The 19,547-nt window shown below is 44.6% G+C and overlaps 1 protein-coding gene across 1 annotated transcript in view; it reads left to right on the top strand.

The window, feature by feature from the left end:
- PPM1L (protein phosphatase, Mg2+/Mn2+ dependent 1L) overlaps positions 1-10,583 on the top strand; it is a 340,650-nt gene extending 330,067 nt beyond the window's left edge. The window contains exon 4 of the mRNA XM_007518842.3: positions 2,905-10,583. Within this exon, the coding sequence (XP_007518904.1) occupies positions 2,905-3,251 (347 nt within the window). The 3' untranslated portion in view covers positions 3,252-10,583. The remainder of the gene's footprint in view (positions 1-2,904) is intronic.
- Positions 10,584-19,547: the final 8,964 nt, after the last annotated feature.

A 19,547-nucleotide genomic window follows, 5' to 3' on the forward strand; every position in this document is an offset into this window, starting at 1 on the left:
CATTTCTAGCCTTCTGAGAGTTCTCCAGAGTGCTCTCCACAGGGGTTGGACCAATTTACATTCCCACCAGCAGTGTAGGAGGGTTCCTTTACCCCCACAACCTCTCCAGCATTTGTGGTTTCTATCCTTTCTGATGTCTAACATTGTCACAGGAATGAAGTGCTATCTCATTGTTGTCTTTGCTTTTCTCTGACAATTAATGACTTGGAACATTTTTCCATTTGTCTTTTGGCTCTTTGGATCTCCTCTTTGGTGAATATTCTTTGGTCCATATCCCCTCCCCACTTTTGGGTGGAGCCATTTATTTCTGCTGATGGGCTGGAACAAGCAGTGTCTTAGGAGCTCTGGCCAGCTTCCACTAGCTGTAGGTTGTATAAGAGCAGTGCTCTAGTCCTGACTTCTGAGGAAAGTCCCTTGTAAGTCCAGGTGACCCCGAACTGCAAAGATGGTGAGCCTACTCTCGCCTCAGCCCAGGGAGGGGTATGCGTCCTTCACAGCTGGAAATGACATCAGAGGTGCAGAGCTCTCCTGAAATGTCCCTGTCACCTCTCCTCCTCCCTCTCTTACCATCCTCAGCCTGCTGCATCCCCACCCTGTGTTGGCTCTTCATAGAAGCACATTCAAATCTCCAAGAAGATCAGTCTAACAGGCTCTGGTCAGGAGTCTATTTCATTGCAAGACTTAAGGTGACAGTGTTATCTGCATATTTTCTCTGGCCTCTACCTTCCTCCCAGGACACCTTCTGTGTCCAGTGAGTCATAGCAATACATCAGACCCAGTCTGGGCCAGATCCACATTGCTCTCAGACTTACTGCTTCTGCTGTTACCAACAACAGTCATGCCAGCTGTCATCCACTGTGTGCTCACTCTGCCTGGCATCTCACATGTGCTTTCTCCTTCCCTGCCTGATGAGCTTGATGCTGTTGCCTCATTTTGCAAACAAGGAATAGTCAGAATTTAGGCCTAGGCAAGGCCAACTCTGGAGCCCAAGTTTTCACCCACTAAACCATCCTCCATGGGATGTTGTTGCATTTCTGCCCATCACTTCTCCCCAAGCAGCAGACTTTAGCTGGTATTCATCTCTCCCCAAAGGAATTCTACTGTGTGCTTCTAAGTTTTAATATATATGGCTTGTCCCTCCTGTCAGTCTAATTCTTTAAAAAAAAATATCTTGGACCTTGCGTAACTTTATATTCTACAAGTTGCTTTGCATGGCATTGACATTTAATAAACATCTGATGATGCATGGGTAAAGGTCTAGGTCCCTTAAAGGAAAAAAAAAAAGTGATGCCTAATATCAAATGTCTGTTAAACCCAGGCAGTGTACTAAGATTTTAAATGAAGCAACTTCTTTATTTCTCACAGGAGCTCAGTGGAATCAGTACTGTCACTGTCACCATTTTGTAAGAAGGTGGAGGATCAGGGAGAGTTTCCCATCCAAGTGACACATAGAAGTGTCCCCTGAAAGTCACTAGGAGTGGCCCAGCCAGACACCAAATCCAAGCAGTCTGACCTAAGAGCTAAGCTTCTCTACCAAAGCACACAGCTCTTTAATCCTGATCAAGTTCTGAGATCTGTACAGACACACCCAAGATGAGCCAGCAGTTGTTCCTGGTGCCTGCCTCTTGGCACTCTCCTGCCACACTCTCAAACTATACTTAGGTGTTCCCTCCCCATTCTCAGTCGTGAGCTGCCAATGTGATGATTCTATGGGTAAAAGCATTAGACTTGAGAGCCCGAGTTCCCAAGTTTAATCCTTCAGCATAACATGTGCCAGAGTGCTGCTCTGGTGTCTCCTCTCCCCCCCCCTTCTCTCTCTCAAATAATTAAAAATAATTCCAAGACAGGGGAGGAGACAACGTAATGATCACACAAAAAGACGTTCATGCCTGAGGCTGCAAAGTCCTGGGTTCAATCCACAATACCATCATAAACCAGAGCTGAGCAGTGTTCTGGTTTAAAAATAAAAATAGGGTTGGGGAGACAGCATAAAGGTTCTGAAAAAGACCTTCATGCCTGGGAGTTGGGCGGTAGTGCAGCAGGTTAAGCGCATGTGGTGTGAAGCGCAAGGACCAGCATAGGGATCCCGGTTCGAGTCCCCAGCTCCCCACCTGCAGGGGAGTTGCTTTACAAGCAGTGAAGCAGGTCTGCAGGTGTCTATCTTTCTCTTCCCCTCTCTGTCTCCCCTTCTCTCTTGATTTCTCTCTGTCCTATCCAACGACAGCAACAACAACAACAACAATAATAATAACTACAACAATGATAAAACAGCAAGGGCAACAAAAGGGGAAGAAAATGGTCTCCAGGAGCAGTGGATTTGTGGTGCAGGCACCGAGCCCCAGCAGAAACCCTGGAGGCAAAAAAAAAAAAAAAAAAAGACCTTCATACCTGATGCTCTGAGGTTCCAGGTTCAATCTCCAGCACCATCACAAGCCAGAGTTGAACAGTGCTCTGGTATCTCTCCATCCTTTCTCTTTTTATCTCTGTCACTAGTATAACATAAATAAAATATTTTTTAAAGAAACAGTCTGTTTAAAAATAAACAAAACAAGGTCCCCACCTATCACAGATCCCCCTGCCAGTATCCTCGTTGATATCCCTGGAGGAGTTAGCATGCTGAGGATGTTACCAGGTCCACTGTTAGAGGGTCCAACTTCAGGTGTGCAGCAACAATGCTGCTCCTCCTGGCAGAGGCTGAGTTACACACAGGGCACATTGCAAGCAGTAGGCCCGCCCTTTGCCCATTCATCCAGGCCCCGCAACAATGCTGCTCCTCCTGGCAGAGGCTGAGTTACACACAGGGCACATTGCAAGCAGTAGGCCCGCCCTTTGCCCATTCATCCAGGCCCCACAGTCCTGTAGGTATCCAGTGGTCTGACTGACGGGCTCTGTCTGTCTCCCTAGGTGGCTTCATCAGCTTCAATGGCTCCTGGAGGGTGCAGGGGATCCTGGCCATGTCTCGCTCCCTGGGTGACTACCCACTGAAAAACCTCAATGTGGTCATCCCAGACCCAGACATCCTGACCTTTGACCTGGACAAGCTGCAGCCTGAATTCATGATCCTGGCATCTGACGGCCTCTGGGATGCCTTCAGCAACGAGGAGGCCGTCCGCTTTATCAAGGAACGCCTGGATGAGCCACACTTCGGAGCCAAGAGCATCGTGCTGCAGTCGTTCTACCGGGGCTGCCCCGACAACATCACAGTCATGGTGGTGAAGTTCAGGAACAGCAGCAAGATGGAAGAGCAGTGAGCCCAGGAGGGGTCTCTGCTGCCTCGTGCTCGGCCTTCCAGCAGACTGGCCTCTTAACATAGTGAAAGGTGGGAGTGGTGTAGCTAGGCTCACCCAGCCCAGCCACAGGTCCCCCTCCCCGATGACTGTAGGTCTGGACTCGGTGTTGGGCAGAGCTGCTCCTGGCTAATGTCATCGAGAGGCTACAAAACAGCTTCCTCCTGTCCTCCCCAAGTCCTTCCTCCAGTTGTTCAAAGTCCATAGCTGTAGATCTCCATGTAGGAAGTGAATGGCATGTGTGCCGGCTTGTCTCCCTGATAAGATTTGCTCCAAGGACTGGAGGCCTAGCTCACCAGGTAGGGCGCTGCCTGGGCATACACTTGGCCCCAGGTTCCAGCCCCAGAGTCACACAGCAGGGGCCATAGCACTGGTGAAATCTCCAGCCCTGTGGGTTCTTTTCTTCATGCTGCTTTTCTCCCTCTCTCTCTCTCTCTCTCTCTCTCCATCCTTTCCTCCTTCCCTCCCTCCCTCCCTCTGATGGGAACTTGTGTTTGGAGCAGTAGTAGGACAGGCCACCTGAGCCATGGCTGTGACAATGGCCCTTCCCTGAGAGGCAGTCCTGAGCATGCCTTGCCCTCCTGAGCTTAGGCTTCTGCTCAGCAGTAACCCAGAGGCAGATTCAGAATTTTTCCTCATCCTTCCACTACAGCTGGAGAGGAGACTGCAAGAGGCATGAGGAGGACAGCACCCACAACAGAAGTAGCCTTTGGTCCTCGCACCCTGTCTTAGTCAAGTAGGCTTTCCATACCATACCTGGCAGCCTCTGTACCCGGGTCTGGATTGTGCATGACCCTAACTTTCTATAACAGGTTCCTGTCAAACTTCACCCCCGGACACCACTGCACCCCTCACCCCCGTCTTTTGCCTTCTATTACCAAAAACCCCACCAGGGGAAGTGGCTAGCACACCTCCTAGTCACCACCCCTACCCCTTTTATGTCTAGGGTGCCTGGAGGAAGCTGAAGGCTCAGTGAGAAGTCCCAGGGCATCTTTGACTATTTGTGTTGGAAAGGGGACCTGTGAGGTTACCTCTTAGAACTGAGCTCTGGCTGCCAGCCTAGTGTAGTTTTCTTTCTGTTTTGCTTCATTTTCTGAATCTAGTTGCTATCCAGTGTTCAAGCAGTGTTCTGAAACGCAGCAGCCTGGTACCATGTGTGTACCCCTACAAGGCACACTTTGGTCAAGAGCTAGGGTGCACTTCTCCTTGACAAAAGAGAGGGGCTGCAAGCCACCTCGCCAGTGCAGAGAGCCCTGTTTGCAATGGCCAGAAGCCAGTGGGGATCTAAGTTTGAACCCTTATAGTAAGAGACCCAAAGCACTTTCATGGCCAGGCTTGCTGCTCGCAGGCTCCTATGACCAAAGTCAGGTTTCCAATCTCAGTATTATACAAGGTAATTCCCAGAAGGCACTCAGCCATCCTCTTGGCCTGAGTGAGGTGGCACTAACAGCCTAACAAGATTTCCATTGCATCCCTACCCCACTATGGCTGAAGTACTCCATGACTGCCTGGTTTCATTCTTCCTGAGCCTGGAATCTAGCATTAGAGCTTCTCAAAGACCCTATCCTCTGACCACCTGCTGCTCCCAGTGCCCCTACCCTTCTTCAGCTGTGGTCCTTTCCTCAAAGCAGGTTCTAGAAAAAAAGTGAGAGGAAGATGCCCTGGTGGCTGCCAAGGGCTGAGGTCTGTGACAGTAGGTTTTCCAGCATGAGAATTAGAACTCAGGCTTATTATTTTTCTTTCAGTCATAAAATGTACAGAGGTAATGTGCATTTACCTCTTAAGAGACTGTACAGTGAGATGTATGTTTTAGGGGTAAGGGTCTGAGGGGGATGTGGATAGCGTGCTGGTTGTGGTCCCTGGTGGGCTGGGCAGGCCTGGTAGGCTGAGTGTGCCTGGTGATTTGGAGCATCTGAGAGTAGACTTAGCAAAGTCCACCACCTCTCTGGAGCCTTTGATGATACACAGTTGCTTCTCTTCCCTTTTAACCCAATTCCTAAATCCATCTTTCTTTAATTTCATGACTGTTGACATTGGTGCTGTCTAGAATGAAGAGTGAGGTTTTGGTGACAAGGAAAGAAAAAGCTAAAAACAATCCCTGCAACATGCAGGAGTGTAGGGCTGGCCTTCCTTCCAGTCAAGGGTCCAGGGACCTCTTCTCATGTTTCCTACGTAGAACTGATTCACTGCTGATTTCACCCAAGCTGGGTGGTTATTCCCTGCTCCCCTCCTGCCTCTCTGCCTCCTGTTCAGACTGTAATTGTAGCAGAGCACTGTGGCAAATCAGGAGCAGGCTGACTCGAAGCCACTCCTGATATCAGGTTGCCTGTTTTCCATTCCTCCAGTCCTGGAGCTCTCTCTCCCCCTAAGCCTGTTCCCATGGCTGAGGGTCTGAGGCTGTCACACTAGGGGTGGTGGCTCACCAGCTGCTCCCAGCTCTATGGACAGGGAAGGTTGAATCTGGCCATGAGAGGACTAAGTAGAGAAGTGTGCATGTAACACTGCCCTGAATAGAACTGCCAGTGCTTTGGAGTCATCGGTCGCCTGACGCTGCCCAGACTCTCAAGCTCACATTGCCAATAGCCCCCCTGGTGCCAAAAGTCAAGATGGTTTCAGTCTTTCAGGAAAACCATTGGGATGAAGAGGCCAAGAAGCCCCCAGCGAGATGCCCAGCCCTAGCCTGCTCAGCTTGCTTCTCCACTGCTCAGCTATACTCTGAATACAGGTTGGGAGCGAGCAGTGGTGGGCAGACAGCAGGGAATGTTTTGAAACACATTGTACTTGTGATTCGTTAATCAAAGGAATAAAGGAGACTTCTCTAGAAAACCCCAAAGCCAGTGCCTGAGCCCTGCATTGATCTTGGTGATTGTCTTGCCCGGGGTTCTGAACACCTGCAGTCACCGCCCTGGTGAGCCAGACTCAGGCTCCTGAACTCACCACTGCAGCCAGCACTCAAGTCTCTTCCTGGCTGTCCAGGGAAGGACTGGCCTCATGAGTCTCGAATGTGTGATCACAGTGTCACAGAGTGCTTGATAGCATGAAGGAACATATCTGCAGGCTGGATAATCTCAAGCCTCATTTTGCACAAGTGTTAGGACTCCAGCCCACATTCTTCTGCAGACAGGACTTCAGGAGAGTCACGGCTGCATCATTTCAGCCCTTGCTATGATCGTGTAAGCAAACAGCCACACTGCCAGCAGCATCCCTGGGCTAGCGGGCGAGCTGCAGAGGGAACCACAGCTCTTTCCTTGTTGGCTCGACCTCACTTTCCCCGATTTTCCCAGGGTTGTTAGATCTAATGCTCTTGCAGTTGAGTTGGTGCAGAGGTTTGGAGAGGGTAGCATATCAGGTGGGTGGGAGATAGCCCACCTGGTAGAGTGCAAGCTTTGCCATGTTCAAGGATACCTGCACAGGGGAAGCTTCATAAGTGGTGGGGTGGTGCTGTGGTATCTCTCTCTCTGTCTTCTCTCCCTCTCTGTTTCTCAGCCTCTGTCTTGAAAAAAATAGAAAAGTCAGGACAAGATGGATAAGGGCAGTGGCACACCCAGTAGAGGGCAAACACTACCATGTATGAGGGTTAGGGTTCAAACCCCCAGTCCCCATCTACAGGGGGGGAAGTTTCACAAGCAGTGGGGCAGTGCTACAAGTGTCTTCTCCCTCTTCATATCTTTTTTTTCTATCTCTATTAGAAAGAAGAAAAGTATGTGGGGGGGGTGGCTGCTGGGAACAGTGTACCACCCTGCAGGCATTGAGCCTCAGCAATGCTGGTAGCAAAAGGGAAAGGAGAGGAGAAGAGAGGAGAGGAAAGAGGAGGAGGAAAGTAAAGAACCTACCAGAAACGGTACAGTCATGCAGGCACAGAGTCACCAGTGATTACCCTAGTTACAAAAGTTCTTTGTTTGTTTGTTTTTAATGAAAAGGCAGCATTTCATTGTGCATTTTAAAGTATGGAAACAAATGCTCTGGAGAAAGCTTTATGTTTCTCTTTCTGGCCCACATTAGACTGACCTTCCCTTGATATTCCCCCAGCCTGTCTTTGTGTGTCACACCAGCATTCCTAACTCTGCAGAAATGACAGGGCTGTTAGAGCCCTCTGGGCCCCGGGGACTTACATCTAGATTCAAGTGTGCTATCTAGCTTGATGTCACAGGAGAAATAAATTTCAGTGTTCCCCAAAATGTGTCCCACAGAACACACATTCCAAAGATGTTTTTTTTTCTAAGATAAGTTTCCAGAGTCAAGAAGTTTGAGAAAGGCAGTGCATCTTGAGATGTCCCCTTCCTGTGACAACAAAAATTGTACAAATTAACATTCCCTCCAGAAAGTGATATTGAAACGGATGGAGGGGTAGCAGGTGGCAGTGAGAATCGATGCATAAGCACACTGAAGATCCTAATTTAAATTTCTCAGATGGGTTGTATTATATGTGTAATTTCTGTGTCTCCCAGATTAATTGGCCAGCTGAGCTTTTTTGTTGTTGTTGTTATTGTTCAGTACTCCATGCTGACTGACTTTCTCAGATAGAAAGAGACAGCAGCTTGGGGGGGGGGGTGTGCAGTGGAACTCTCAAGCATGATGTCCTGAATTAGATCCCTGGTGTTGCCTGTGTTGGTGTGGTGCTCTGTTTCTCATTTAATTAATTATTAATTTATCTAATTCATTACTGATTTATTTAATTCATTAATAAGTCTTTAAAGAGAGAAAAGAAAGGAAAGACAGAGGAAGAGAAGGAAAGATACCACAGCACTGACGCTTCCTCCAGTGTGGTAGGACCCCAGGCTCTGACATGAGTGGTCCACACTCGTGGCAAAGCAGATGCACTGTCCAGGTGTGCTGTTTGCCAGCCCTTCAGAAGCTGTTTTTAATTTAATTAACATCACACTGTGATAGGTTTCAGGTATGCACCACTACAAAATGTACATGAAAAGCAGCATGTGCACCACTGAAAGTCCTTTTCTGTCTTTAGCATACCATGTCCCCTGTGTCCTGACAGACCCATCCCTACCCCTCCCTTCTGGTAACCACTAATCAGCCGAACAGCCCAAAAGTTTATTTGTTGTTTTATTTAGTTCACATTTAGTTTCATTAAGCAGAATACTCTCCAGGTCTATCCATGTTGACAGTGGCAGGGTCTGTCTCCTTTTTTATTGCTGAATTGTACTCTATTGTGTGCATACATGCCATCTTTATCCATTGGTTAGTAGTGAGCACTTACTTACATTGTACAGAAACTTCTGCGAGTGATACTTGGTAACGTTCGAAGGAGCTTGTGCACTGCATTACCTAGGTGGGAAATTCTGCCACATGGAAATACTGTTGTTTTGTCTGTTCTAACAGCTGTACAATTTGCCATGTAGAAGCATTAATTGTTTTGCACAAGAGACTGCCTTGCTCATGAAAGCAGTGTTAAGAAAGAGTACCTCAAAGTGAGTAGCAGCGGTCTGTCTCAGATAGCAGAGCTCAGCAGTCCTGCTCTAAACACCCCTCCCTTCTCTCCCATGAATGGCAGCAAGTCTTGCCAGAGCAAGACAGTCCTCACTCGGGTCCATGCCTAGAACTTTGAGTGGCTTTTTAAAAATTACCTTTGTTCTCCACACTGAGTCAAAATATATTTCACCATCATGTGGTAGGAAGAAAAAAAAAATCTGAAAAATCAGAAAAAAAGGGAGAAAGGCATATTGGGTTTTAATTCATTTTTTAAATTTTAACTCAGTGCCTGTTGTGTAAAGAATATGTAATTCATGACCTTGTGTCCTGCCACTTTCTTCTGTTATCCTCTTCAGAATTAATGAGGTAATCTGAAACTGAAACATATTTTTCTACACTTCCCTTTCACAACTTATGGATAAATTAATTTGGATGAATCATATTTTCCCTGGAATCCAAGTCTTGACTCCAGGCCCCAAATTGTCACTGAACAGTCAGTGAGCAGTGTGTTGGAAAAGCTTTAAGTCAGGACCCTACAGTGAAGTAAATCTAATTGAAACCCCAGACTACATGAATTTATGGTAAAATTATTAACTTGCACCTGGTATTTAGTAGTGCACCCAGATCTCGATATTATCTGGAATATTCCAGAATCAAAAGTGAAATCAGGCAGACCTGGAAGGACAAGTGACAGTTGAAACACTGGGGCCTCCTTCACAGAATGTGCTTGGAAAGACGTTTTCTAACATACGATTTTCTGCAAACTGTTTTTAACGTTGATACTTTGTGTCCATTGTTTTTTTTTGGCACCTCTGTTATGTCGAAGACTGCAGTCAGGGTTATGGTAGTTGCTGTGTGTTTAGTAATAACCCCATCATCTGTACAATAACTTCAGTCAAGTGAACTAAGGTCTTTGAAGAGCACATGTGCTGACTGTTGAGTCTCATCATTCAAAGCCTCACCAAAAGCCAAGCAAACAGCAAAGGTGGAGCTGATATTTAGATATACGGTTCTGGGCCAAGGAGATAACATAATGATGATGCAAAAAAAAAAAAAAAAAAAGACTCTCAGGCTTGAAGCTCTGAAGTCCCAAGTTCAATCTCTGATACCACCATAAGCCAGGACCGAGTGGGGCTCTGGTCACAAAGGAAATAAATAAGCAAAAATAAACAGAGATGTGGTTTTATTTATTCTAAAAGTTCTATAATCTGGCACCAGGGCCCAGCATCCCTGGCTCTGAATGGGAGCAAATTACTGCTGTGAGCACTTGTCTAATAGGTTGGGGTTAGAGGAAGGAGACTATTTGTGGGGAGGCTGGGCCAGCAAAGCAGAACCATCTGCCTGCACTCACCACCCCTGGAGGAGTTGGCCATCCACCAACCACATTCATTCATCACCTTTTGTCAGGAGGCAAATAGAGGTTAAAAGTCCACGCGTCACCACGCATCATATTCCATCTGAATAGGTAGCTGGTGCATAACTTAAAATGTGTAGCCAAAGTAGAAGTAATTAATAATGGAATTGACAGGGACAGGAGGGGGGCCTTTGGGACACTCAGACATTAAAAATACAGGGGGAAAAAAGCGATTATAAGGAAAACGTGTCTGACTCAACTTTCTCACCAAGCAGAGGTTGTATTTATTGGTGACTGCTAACACCTGCTCATAGATCAATAGGCAGCAGCTGTGCCCATTTCCCCCTATTCAGATGCAAGCCTTCCCCTCTAGAGTATTGATCTGCTAATGCTTTGCTTGCTGTGTTAATGAAGACAGGATTTTAAAGCTTGCTTTTTATAGGACTGATGGAAGAATCAATTTTAAGAACAAGAGTTTGGAACATTTTTTTAATAAAAAAAAATTACAAAATGAACTTCCAGTGTGATCCAAGTCGTCATGCAAAGAGAAACATTTCTCATAAAATACAAAAGTCAGAAGAAAAACACTCTAAAAGGAAACACTTTAATTATAATGGATGTTTTATCACACTGCAAATGCTGGGGTGCCTTCTGAAGCCAAGAGGGTAACATGGAAGTAAGAAAATGAACGTTCTGAGTTATTTCTTAAGTTAGTGAAATTACAGTCCTTATTTCATTTCTTTTCTGATGAAAATGGGTATGTTGATCAAAGTAGTGTCCAAAACCACTTTTACTGTCCTAATTTCTGTTTTCTTTCCAAATCTTAACCATCTTTCACCCAGAGCCCTTAGAGTATCTGCACTTGCAAAAGTGAAAAAGCCTACCTTCCACTTTAAGGTGCTCACATGAAACTGAATTCCCACAAGAGAAAAATCATAAAGCTGTGTCCCCGGAGATGGCGCAGTGGACAAATTGTTGATTCTCAAGCATGAGGTCCTGAGTTCAGTCCCCAGGATCGCATGTGCCATGGTGATGCTCTGATTCTCTCTCCCTCTCTATGTCATTAATAAGCAAAGCTTAAATAAATAAAACTGTGACACATTTTCAGTTACAATTCTCAGTTTTACATACTTGTACTTGGCAGAATGACACCATGAGCACCACTAAGTATGCAAATTGAAACAGAATTTCACAGGCACAAAATATGGGCAGTTCAATGTCCTTGCCTCTTGATGCGGGGGTGAAAAAACATCACCTTGTATCCTTCCAAGCTCTTCAAGGCAGGGCAAATAAGGATGAAGTGGTTTAATAAGAGGAACAGGAAGAGAAATGTACTAAGGACATGAAACCCTCCTACACATGGGGAGACCCAAGGATTCTGAGTAACCACATGGTCTTAGATACCAGCTTTAGAAAAGCTTTCAGGGGAGTCAGGTAGGTTTCAGCACAGTAGGTTAAGTGCACGTGGTGCAAAACACAAGGACTGGTGTAAGGATCCTGGTTGGAGCCCCTGGCTCCCCACCTGCTGGGGAGTCGCTTCACAAGCAGGTCTGTAGGTGTCTTTCTCTCCCCCTCTCTGTCTTCCCCTCCTCTCTCCATTTCTCTCTGTCCTGTCCAACAATGACAACATCAATAATAACTACAACAATAAAATAAATATTTTTTAAAGCATAAAAAAAGGCTTTCAGGGGGTCGGGCGGTGGCGCAGTGGGTTAAGCGCATGTGGCGCAAAGCTCAGGGACCGGCGTAAGGATCCCGGTTCGAGCCCCTGGCTCCCCACCTGCAGGGGAGTTGCTTCACAGGCGGTGAAGCAGGTCTGCAGGTGTCTATCTTTCTCTCCCCTTCTCTGTCTTCCCCTCCTCTCTCCATTTCTCTCTGTCCTATCCAACAACGAATTGCGTCAACAAGGGCAATAATAATAGCCACAACGAAGCTACAACAAGGGCAACAAAAGGGGGGGGGGAATGGCCTCCAGGAGCGGTGGATTCATGGTGCAGGCACCGAGCCCAGCAATAACCCTGGAGGAGGAAAAAAAAAAAAAAAAAGGCTTTCAGACACAGGACTTTGTGAAGGGGAAACTGAGGGTGGCAGGTGGTGATGCACACAGTAGAGTGCACACATTACCACTGCAAGGACCCAGGCTCAAGTCTCTGTTTCCCACTTGTGAGGGAAAGCTTCAGGAGCTGCAAAGAAAGGCTGCAAGTGTCTCTCCTTCTCTCTCAATTTCTCTGTGTCCTATCAAGGAAAATAAAAAAAAAGGAAAAAAATGGCCACCAAGAATAGATTCGCTGTACAGGGGCTTAGCCCCAGTGATAACCCTGATGGCAATAACAAAATTAATTAATCAATTTAGAAAAATAAAAAGGAAGGGGAAGATCTGTAAGTAAGGAAACTTAGGGGCTGGGTGGTGGTACACCCACCTGCGGGGGTGGGGGGTGAGCTCCACAGTGAAGCAGGTCTGCAGGTGTCTGTCTCTATCTAGCCCTCTTCTCTCAATTTCTCTGTTCTATCAAATAAAACAGGAAAACAAAAAGTAAGAGAGGAAGGGAGGGAGGGAGGAAGGGTGGGCCACTAGGAGCAGTGGATTCTTGACGCTGGCACCAAGCTCCAGAGATAACTGGGGAGACAAATTAATTAATTATTAATAATTACTAGGAAATAATTATTAATAATTAATAGGAAACTTACCCAAGGGGGGAATAGCACAAGTAGAAGAGAGAGCTAAGTCCCACCCTCTCCACAGAGCAGATGCTCCCTAGGAGACATCTCTCTCTCTCAAAGCTCAGGCCCTCCTAAGAAATTAATCCTTTGATCAAAGACATATTATGGGGTGTGATAAACTTTTGTTCCCCTACACTAGTGAGTTTAATTTTTGTTGTCATTGTCTCTTTGGATAGAAGCAGAGAGAGAGTGAAAGAGCACAGCACCTTAGCTTCCTTCATGCAATGGGGGCTGGGTTCAAACCTGGGTCCTGCATATGGCAAAGTAGCACACAGTCCAAGTGAGCTGATTTGCCAGCTCTAGTAGAGTTTTAAAATCCAGATAATCCTCAGTCATGTTTGCTCATACAGTTTTAACATCCTATAGAAATGATGCTTTTGTCTACGACCATACCACCCTGAACATGTCCGATCTCGTCTGATCTTGAAGCTAAGCAGGGTCCGGCCTGCTTAGTACTTGGATAGGAAAAATGATGCTTTTGGCATCTCTGGCTGAATAGAGTGGATGGGTATTGTGTAAATGTTAAGGCGTACTAGTCTTAGTATACTTAAGGACACACAGTGAGTGTTTAGTATAATAATGAAAAGGTATAAATTTTGCTATGTGTGTGTCTGGGGGCCGGGTACAACCACAGGACATTAAGTAAGGACAATGCCCCTATCTAGCTCCAAAATGACAACTGGATGTGCTTGTTCTCTCTCCCTTTTTCTAAAATTAAGATTTGTTTATTATTATGAGAGATAAGAGCCCCAGGCATACAGGCCCTGTGCTGTAAATCTGAACTGTCTGCCTAGTTTGCATTCAGATAATGGAATAGTAAATGCACAAATAGTGGGACCCCATAACTTTTGCTTCTATTCTAGAAAGCAGTGTTTATCCATCTCAATTCATGTGGAGGAAAACATACTTTCACAGCGAACAGTAATATCTATAAAATCATCTTCAGTTTCCTCTTCAATTACTAGAGACAATTGCTTTGAGATACAGCAGTGGCTCACATTCAACTCAGGCCATAGAGTTCAAATCCATTTTTCAGTGCTTCAAACATTCCCGTGGCTAGCCAGGAAAAAAAGAAAGTAGATACAAAAGCATGCATTTTTAGTGACTTCAGAGAAAATGGTGATTGTGGCAAGCCTAGAAAACAGTAATAAAACAGTTCATTCCAAAGTATCCCAAGGTTAATTATGTCCACACATATGCCAAGTGTATGAGGTATCTTTTAATACAAGCATCATTGTACTTATAACAGACTTGATTATAAAGTCACTATTTTGTGCTATTACGTAAATCTGCTTGTGGATTTTTTTTTTTAATGAATGGATACTTTTCCTCAACTTTTGTTTTTTAAAAAATATTTATTTATTTATTCCCTTTTGTTGCCCTTGTTTTTTATTCTTGTAGTTATTGATGTCGTCGTTGTTGGATAGGACAGAGAGAAATGGAGAGAGGAGGGGAAGATAGAGAGAGGGAGAGAAAGATAGACACCTGCAGACCTGCTTCACCACCTGTGAAGTGACTCCCCTGCAGGTGGGGAGCCAGGGCGGGGGGAGGGCTGGAACCGGGATCCTTATGCAGGTCCTTGCGCTTCGCGCCATGTGTGCTTAACCTGTTGTGCTATCGCCTGACTCCCAGCTTGTGGATTTTATTCTTTCCTTCATTAACCTCTTTTCTTAGCACCTTCCAAGGGCCAGGCCAAGCAGAGATTGTCTAAGTGAGAGTATTCAGGAATAAGTTCCAGGTACCTTTCCTGCCTTCTTTAGGCTTCCAGCTCAGTGGAGGCTTCCAAGACCGGACATACTAGGGTAATTGAGTGGGGGTGAAAACGGGCATTTTGCATCATTACTTCTAGTGACTCAGTGAGGACAGGGCAGAATGGTAGCAAGTCTCCCCCTACAGAAGAATGTAAATGATACAACACTGAGAAAAATCTCAAAAAAGCTGTCAGTGCCTACCTGCTAGGGAAGTTTCACAAGCAGTAAAGCAGTGCTGCATTCAGTGTGTTCTTATTCTCTCTCTCCTTTCTCACTTTTTATCAAAAGATAAAAGAAAATAAATGGACATTAGGAACAGTGGAGTCATGCAGGCACTGAACACAAGCAATAATCCTACTAGCAAATAAACAAATAAATGTACATATTTCAGGAATACACTTATTTTTTGCTTTTAAATATGAGCAAATGCCAGATTTTTTTAAATCATAAATTTGGTATCCATAGTTACCTTAAGACATTCCAGAGACTAGGCTTAGAATGTAAGTTTTTTATGTTGAATAAGAATAGCTATGTCTTTTTCTGTATATAACAAAGAAGAGCTAATCCTAGATTTTTATGTTTAATTACGGAAGCTGTCACTCGTCATTTTTTAAGTCATTTGATTGGTAATTACCCTCAGGTGTTTCTTTCTGTTTTCACCAACAGGTTCCTTACCAGTAAGATTAACTACTGCCAAGTTATTATACATTAAAATCTTACCGGATTAAAATAATAGTAAATGATAAGAGCTTGGGAATTTCTTGTTGCGGTTATATGGGGGGGGTTGTTTTTAATCATGAGAAAATATGAAACATAAATTTTAAAAAATTTCTTTATGGGGGAATTAATGATCTACAATCAAAAGTAAAATACAATAGTTTGTGGGGTTGGGCAGTGGCGCAGTGGGTTAAGCGTACATGGCACAAAGCGCCAGGACCGGCATAAGGATACCGTTGGAGCCCCTGGCTCCCCACCTGCAGGGGAGTCGCTTCTCAGGAGGTGAAGCAGGTCTGCAGGTGTCTATCTTTCCCCCTCTCTGTCTTCCCCTCCTCTCTCCATTTCTCTCTGTCCTATCCAACAATGAACAACATCAACAATGGTAATAATAACCACAACGAGGCTACAACAACAAGGGCAACAAAAGGGGAAAAAATGGCCTTCAGGAGTGGTGGATTCATGGTGCAGGCACCGAGCCCAGCAATAACCCTGGAGGGAAAAAATAATACAATAGTTTGTACCTGCATAACATTTCCACATAACAGTACAACCCCCACTAGTTCCTCCTCTACCATCATGTTTAAGGACCAAACCCTCCCCACCACCCCACCACCCCAGTCTTCTAGTTTGGTGCAATACACAGCTCCAGTCTAAGTTCTGCTTAGAGTTTTCCCTTCTGATCTTGTTTTTCAACTTCTGTCTTTGAGTGAGATCATCCCATATTCATCCTTTTGTTTCTGACTTATCTCACTTAACATGCTATCTTTGAGCTCCATCCAAGATGGGGTAAAGAAGGTGAATTCACCATAAAGCTGAGACTTTGGAGCCTCAGGAAAAAAAGTCTCTTTGCATACCCATTATGCTATCTACCCCTTTTCACATTTCTCATTTTTCCACATAACAATTCAGTGCCCCTCTAGGTCCTCCTCTGCCATCATGTTCCAGGACCTGAACCCCTACCCCAGAGTCCTTTACTTTGGTGTAATACTCCAGACCCAGTCCAAGTTCTGCTTTGTTTTATTGTTCAACAATTTTTGGGGTGTGGGGTAATTTGATTTGTTTCATTGAAGATGCCTTTAAAATTTAGATGGAATTCAGTGGTAGCGCAAAGCACAAGGACCAGCTTAAGAATCCTGGTTCGAGCCCCCGGCTCCCCACTTGCAGGAGAGTTGCCTCACAAGTGGTGAAGCAAGTCTGCAGGTGTCTTTCTCTCCCCCTCTCTGTCTTCCCCTCCTCTCTCCATTTCTCTCTGTCCTATCCAACAATGAAGACATCAGTAACAACAACAATAAAAAAACAAGGGCAACAAAAGGGAATAAATATTTTTAAAAAATTAGATGGAAAAGAGTTCTGCCAATATTTTCCTCTAAGTATTTGATAGTTTCTGCTCTAACATCCAAGTGGTATTGAAATCCCCTACCATTACTGTGTTACTGTTAATATATTACTATAGCCCTTTCAGTAGATGTTTGATGTATTTAGATAGCCTTCCCTTGGGTGTATAGATGTTGATAATCCTTAAATCCTTTTGATTGTCCTGTGCACATTAAATTTTATTTGTTTTAATGTCTATTGTGTCAGATTGAGGATAGATGTTCCTGCCCTTTCTTGTGGTTCTTGTATGGTAGTTCTCCATCCTTTCACTTTGAGTCTGTTTGTCTTGTTGAATTAAGTGAGATTCCTGCAGACAACATATGGTTGGGTTGGGTTTTCTGATCCATCTTCCTACTATGTGAATTTTGATAGGTGAATTCAGACCATTTACATTTATTAATTTTATAGAATGAAGATATTTTAATGCCATTATTCTAAAAATTTAGAGTGTTCTGATGTATGGGATGTTTATGATGTGACCGGTGTGTGTGTGTGTATGTGTGTGTCTTTAGGGCCATCACTGGGGCTTGGTGCCTGGAGTATGACTCCACTGCTCCTGGAGGCCACTTTTTTCCTTTTGTTGCCTTATTATCATTGTTGTTATTATTATTGTTGTCATTTCTGTCATTCTTGTTGGATAGGACAGAGAGGAATCAAGAGAGGAAGGGAAGACAGAGAGGGGGAGAGAAAGAAAGACACCTGCAGACCTGATTCACTGCTTGTGAAGTGATCTGTAGGTGGGGAGCCAGGGGATAGAACCAGGATCCTTCTCCTAGTCCATATGCTTTGTGCCCTGTGCACTTAACCCCCACGCTACTGCCCAGCCCTCGATGTGATTGTTTATGAGACCTTTCAGAACTTCTTGCAGGGCAGGCTTGGTGATTCCTTCAATTGTTGCTTGTCTGAGAAAGTTTTTATGTCTCCATCTAGTTTGAATGACAGTCTAGCAGGATACAGTAGTCTTGGTTGAAAGCCTTTCTCATTAAGCACTAATAGATATCTTTTTTTACATATAATTTTTAAAATATTTATTCCCTTTTGTTGTCCTTATTGTTTTATTGTTTAGTTATTATTGATGTTGTTGTTGTTGAATACAACAGAGAGAAATGCAGAGGAGGGGAAGACAGAGAGGGGGAGAGAAAGGTAGACAACTGCAGACCTGCTTCACCGCCTATGAAGCGACTCCCCTGCAGGCAGGAAGCCAGGGGCTCAAACTGGGATCCTTAAGCTGGTCCTTGTGCTTTGTGCCACATGTGCTTAACCCACTGTGCCACCACCTGACTCCCTCAATAGATATCTTGCCATTCTCTTCTGGCCTGTAGTGTTTGTGTGGAGAAATCTGCTGCTAATCTTATGGGTTTTCCTCTGTAGGTGACTCTGATTTTTGTCTTGCAGCATTGAAGATCCTTTCTTTATCTTAATCCTTTTGATTCTAAATATGATGTGTCTTGGTATCTTTAAGCCTGGGTTAATTCTGTTTGGGATCCTCTGGACTTCTTAAACCTTCATGTCTTTTATCTTGTCTAGACTAGTTAAATTCTCATCTATTATGCTATTATGTCCTGTAGAATGCTTTCTTCCCCTCCCTCTCTTTCCTCCTCTGGTAAGCCAATAATGCAAACATTGTTTCTTTTGAAGTCATCCTATATGTCTCTGTTGTTGTTTTCAGTATCTCTTAATCTTTTTTTGAGATTAGGTCTCTTCCCCTGATGTCATCACAGGGCCTCCCTGCTGCTACTCCAGCCTCCAGAGACAGTAGCAATGGAGACTCACAATTGCATTTGGTGAGCCTTAGGGGATCCTCTCCTCCTGTAAGCAGTTTATTTGTTAATCAAACTCAGACTAGAGGTGGTGCCTCAATTGACAAACTGTGGGACTGTTACCAGTCACTCCTGAGTAGGTACAGGCTTTCAGCCCCAGCAATCTCTCCTTAGGCCCCTCTCTGTCCACAAGCCAATCACCTGAGACTCTGTGGGTTCCCAAAGTATTCCACATCTTGTCTTGTGTTCTCAGGTAAACTTCTTTGTTATTCTTAGTTGACCGGGAGAGGAGAGAGAAGCAGCTGCTGCTACTCTGTAGCCTCACCTCCAGAAGTCTCAACAACTCATTTTACCAGTTTTGGACTTGATGACTCTACAGGTAGAACCCAGTTATTACAGAAGAAATGAGGGAACAGAGTGTGTGAGAAAACTAAGGGAGGAAAAAAAAATAACAATTTTTTTAATTTGCTTTTTATTTTCTTTTTGTTAGAGAGTGAGAGACAAAGGTGGAGAGAGATAGAATAAAGATACACTTTGGTCAAAAAGAAAAAAAAAGGCAGAGGGAGGTGGTGGCATAGTGAAGTTGTACAGACACTGAGCCTCAGCAATAACTCTGGTAACCAAGAAAAAAAAAGTCCAACAGCAAAGAAAATAAAAACAAAAATAAATCAATGGGACTATGTCAAACTGAAAAGCTTCTGCACAGCAAAGGGAAGTGTTACCCAAACATAAAGACACCCTACAGAGTGGAAGAAGATCTTTATACAACATGCTTCAGATATAGGACCAATAACCAAAGTAGAGAAACTTCAGATAGAAAACTAATAACCAAGATACACACAAAAAAAAAATCCACTTAGAAAATGGGGTGAGGACATGAACAGAAACTTCACTGAGGAAGAAGACTCTCTGGATGAGAAAGTTCTCAATCCTGTCTGACACTTGGCTAGGGAAATAAATCCTGGGGGCTGGGTGGAGGTGCATCTGGTTAAGCTCACATAGTAGAATAGTAGAATCTGGGTTAGATTCTAGCTCACAGTAGAATAGTAGAATCTGGGTTAGATTCTAGCTCCTCACCTGTAAGGGGGGCATTTCACAAGCAGTGAAGCAGGTCAGTAGGTGTCTATCTTTCCCACCCCCTCCTCTCTCAATTTCT

The sequence above is a fragment of the Erinaceus europaeus genome, chromosome 1, assembly GCF_950295315.1.
Source record: "Erinaceus europaeus chromosome 1, mEriEur2.1, whole genome shotgun sequence".
Classification (NCBI taxonomy): domain Eukaryota; kingdom Metazoa; phylum Chordata; class Mammalia; order Eulipotyphla; family Erinaceidae; genus Erinaceus; species Erinaceus europaeus.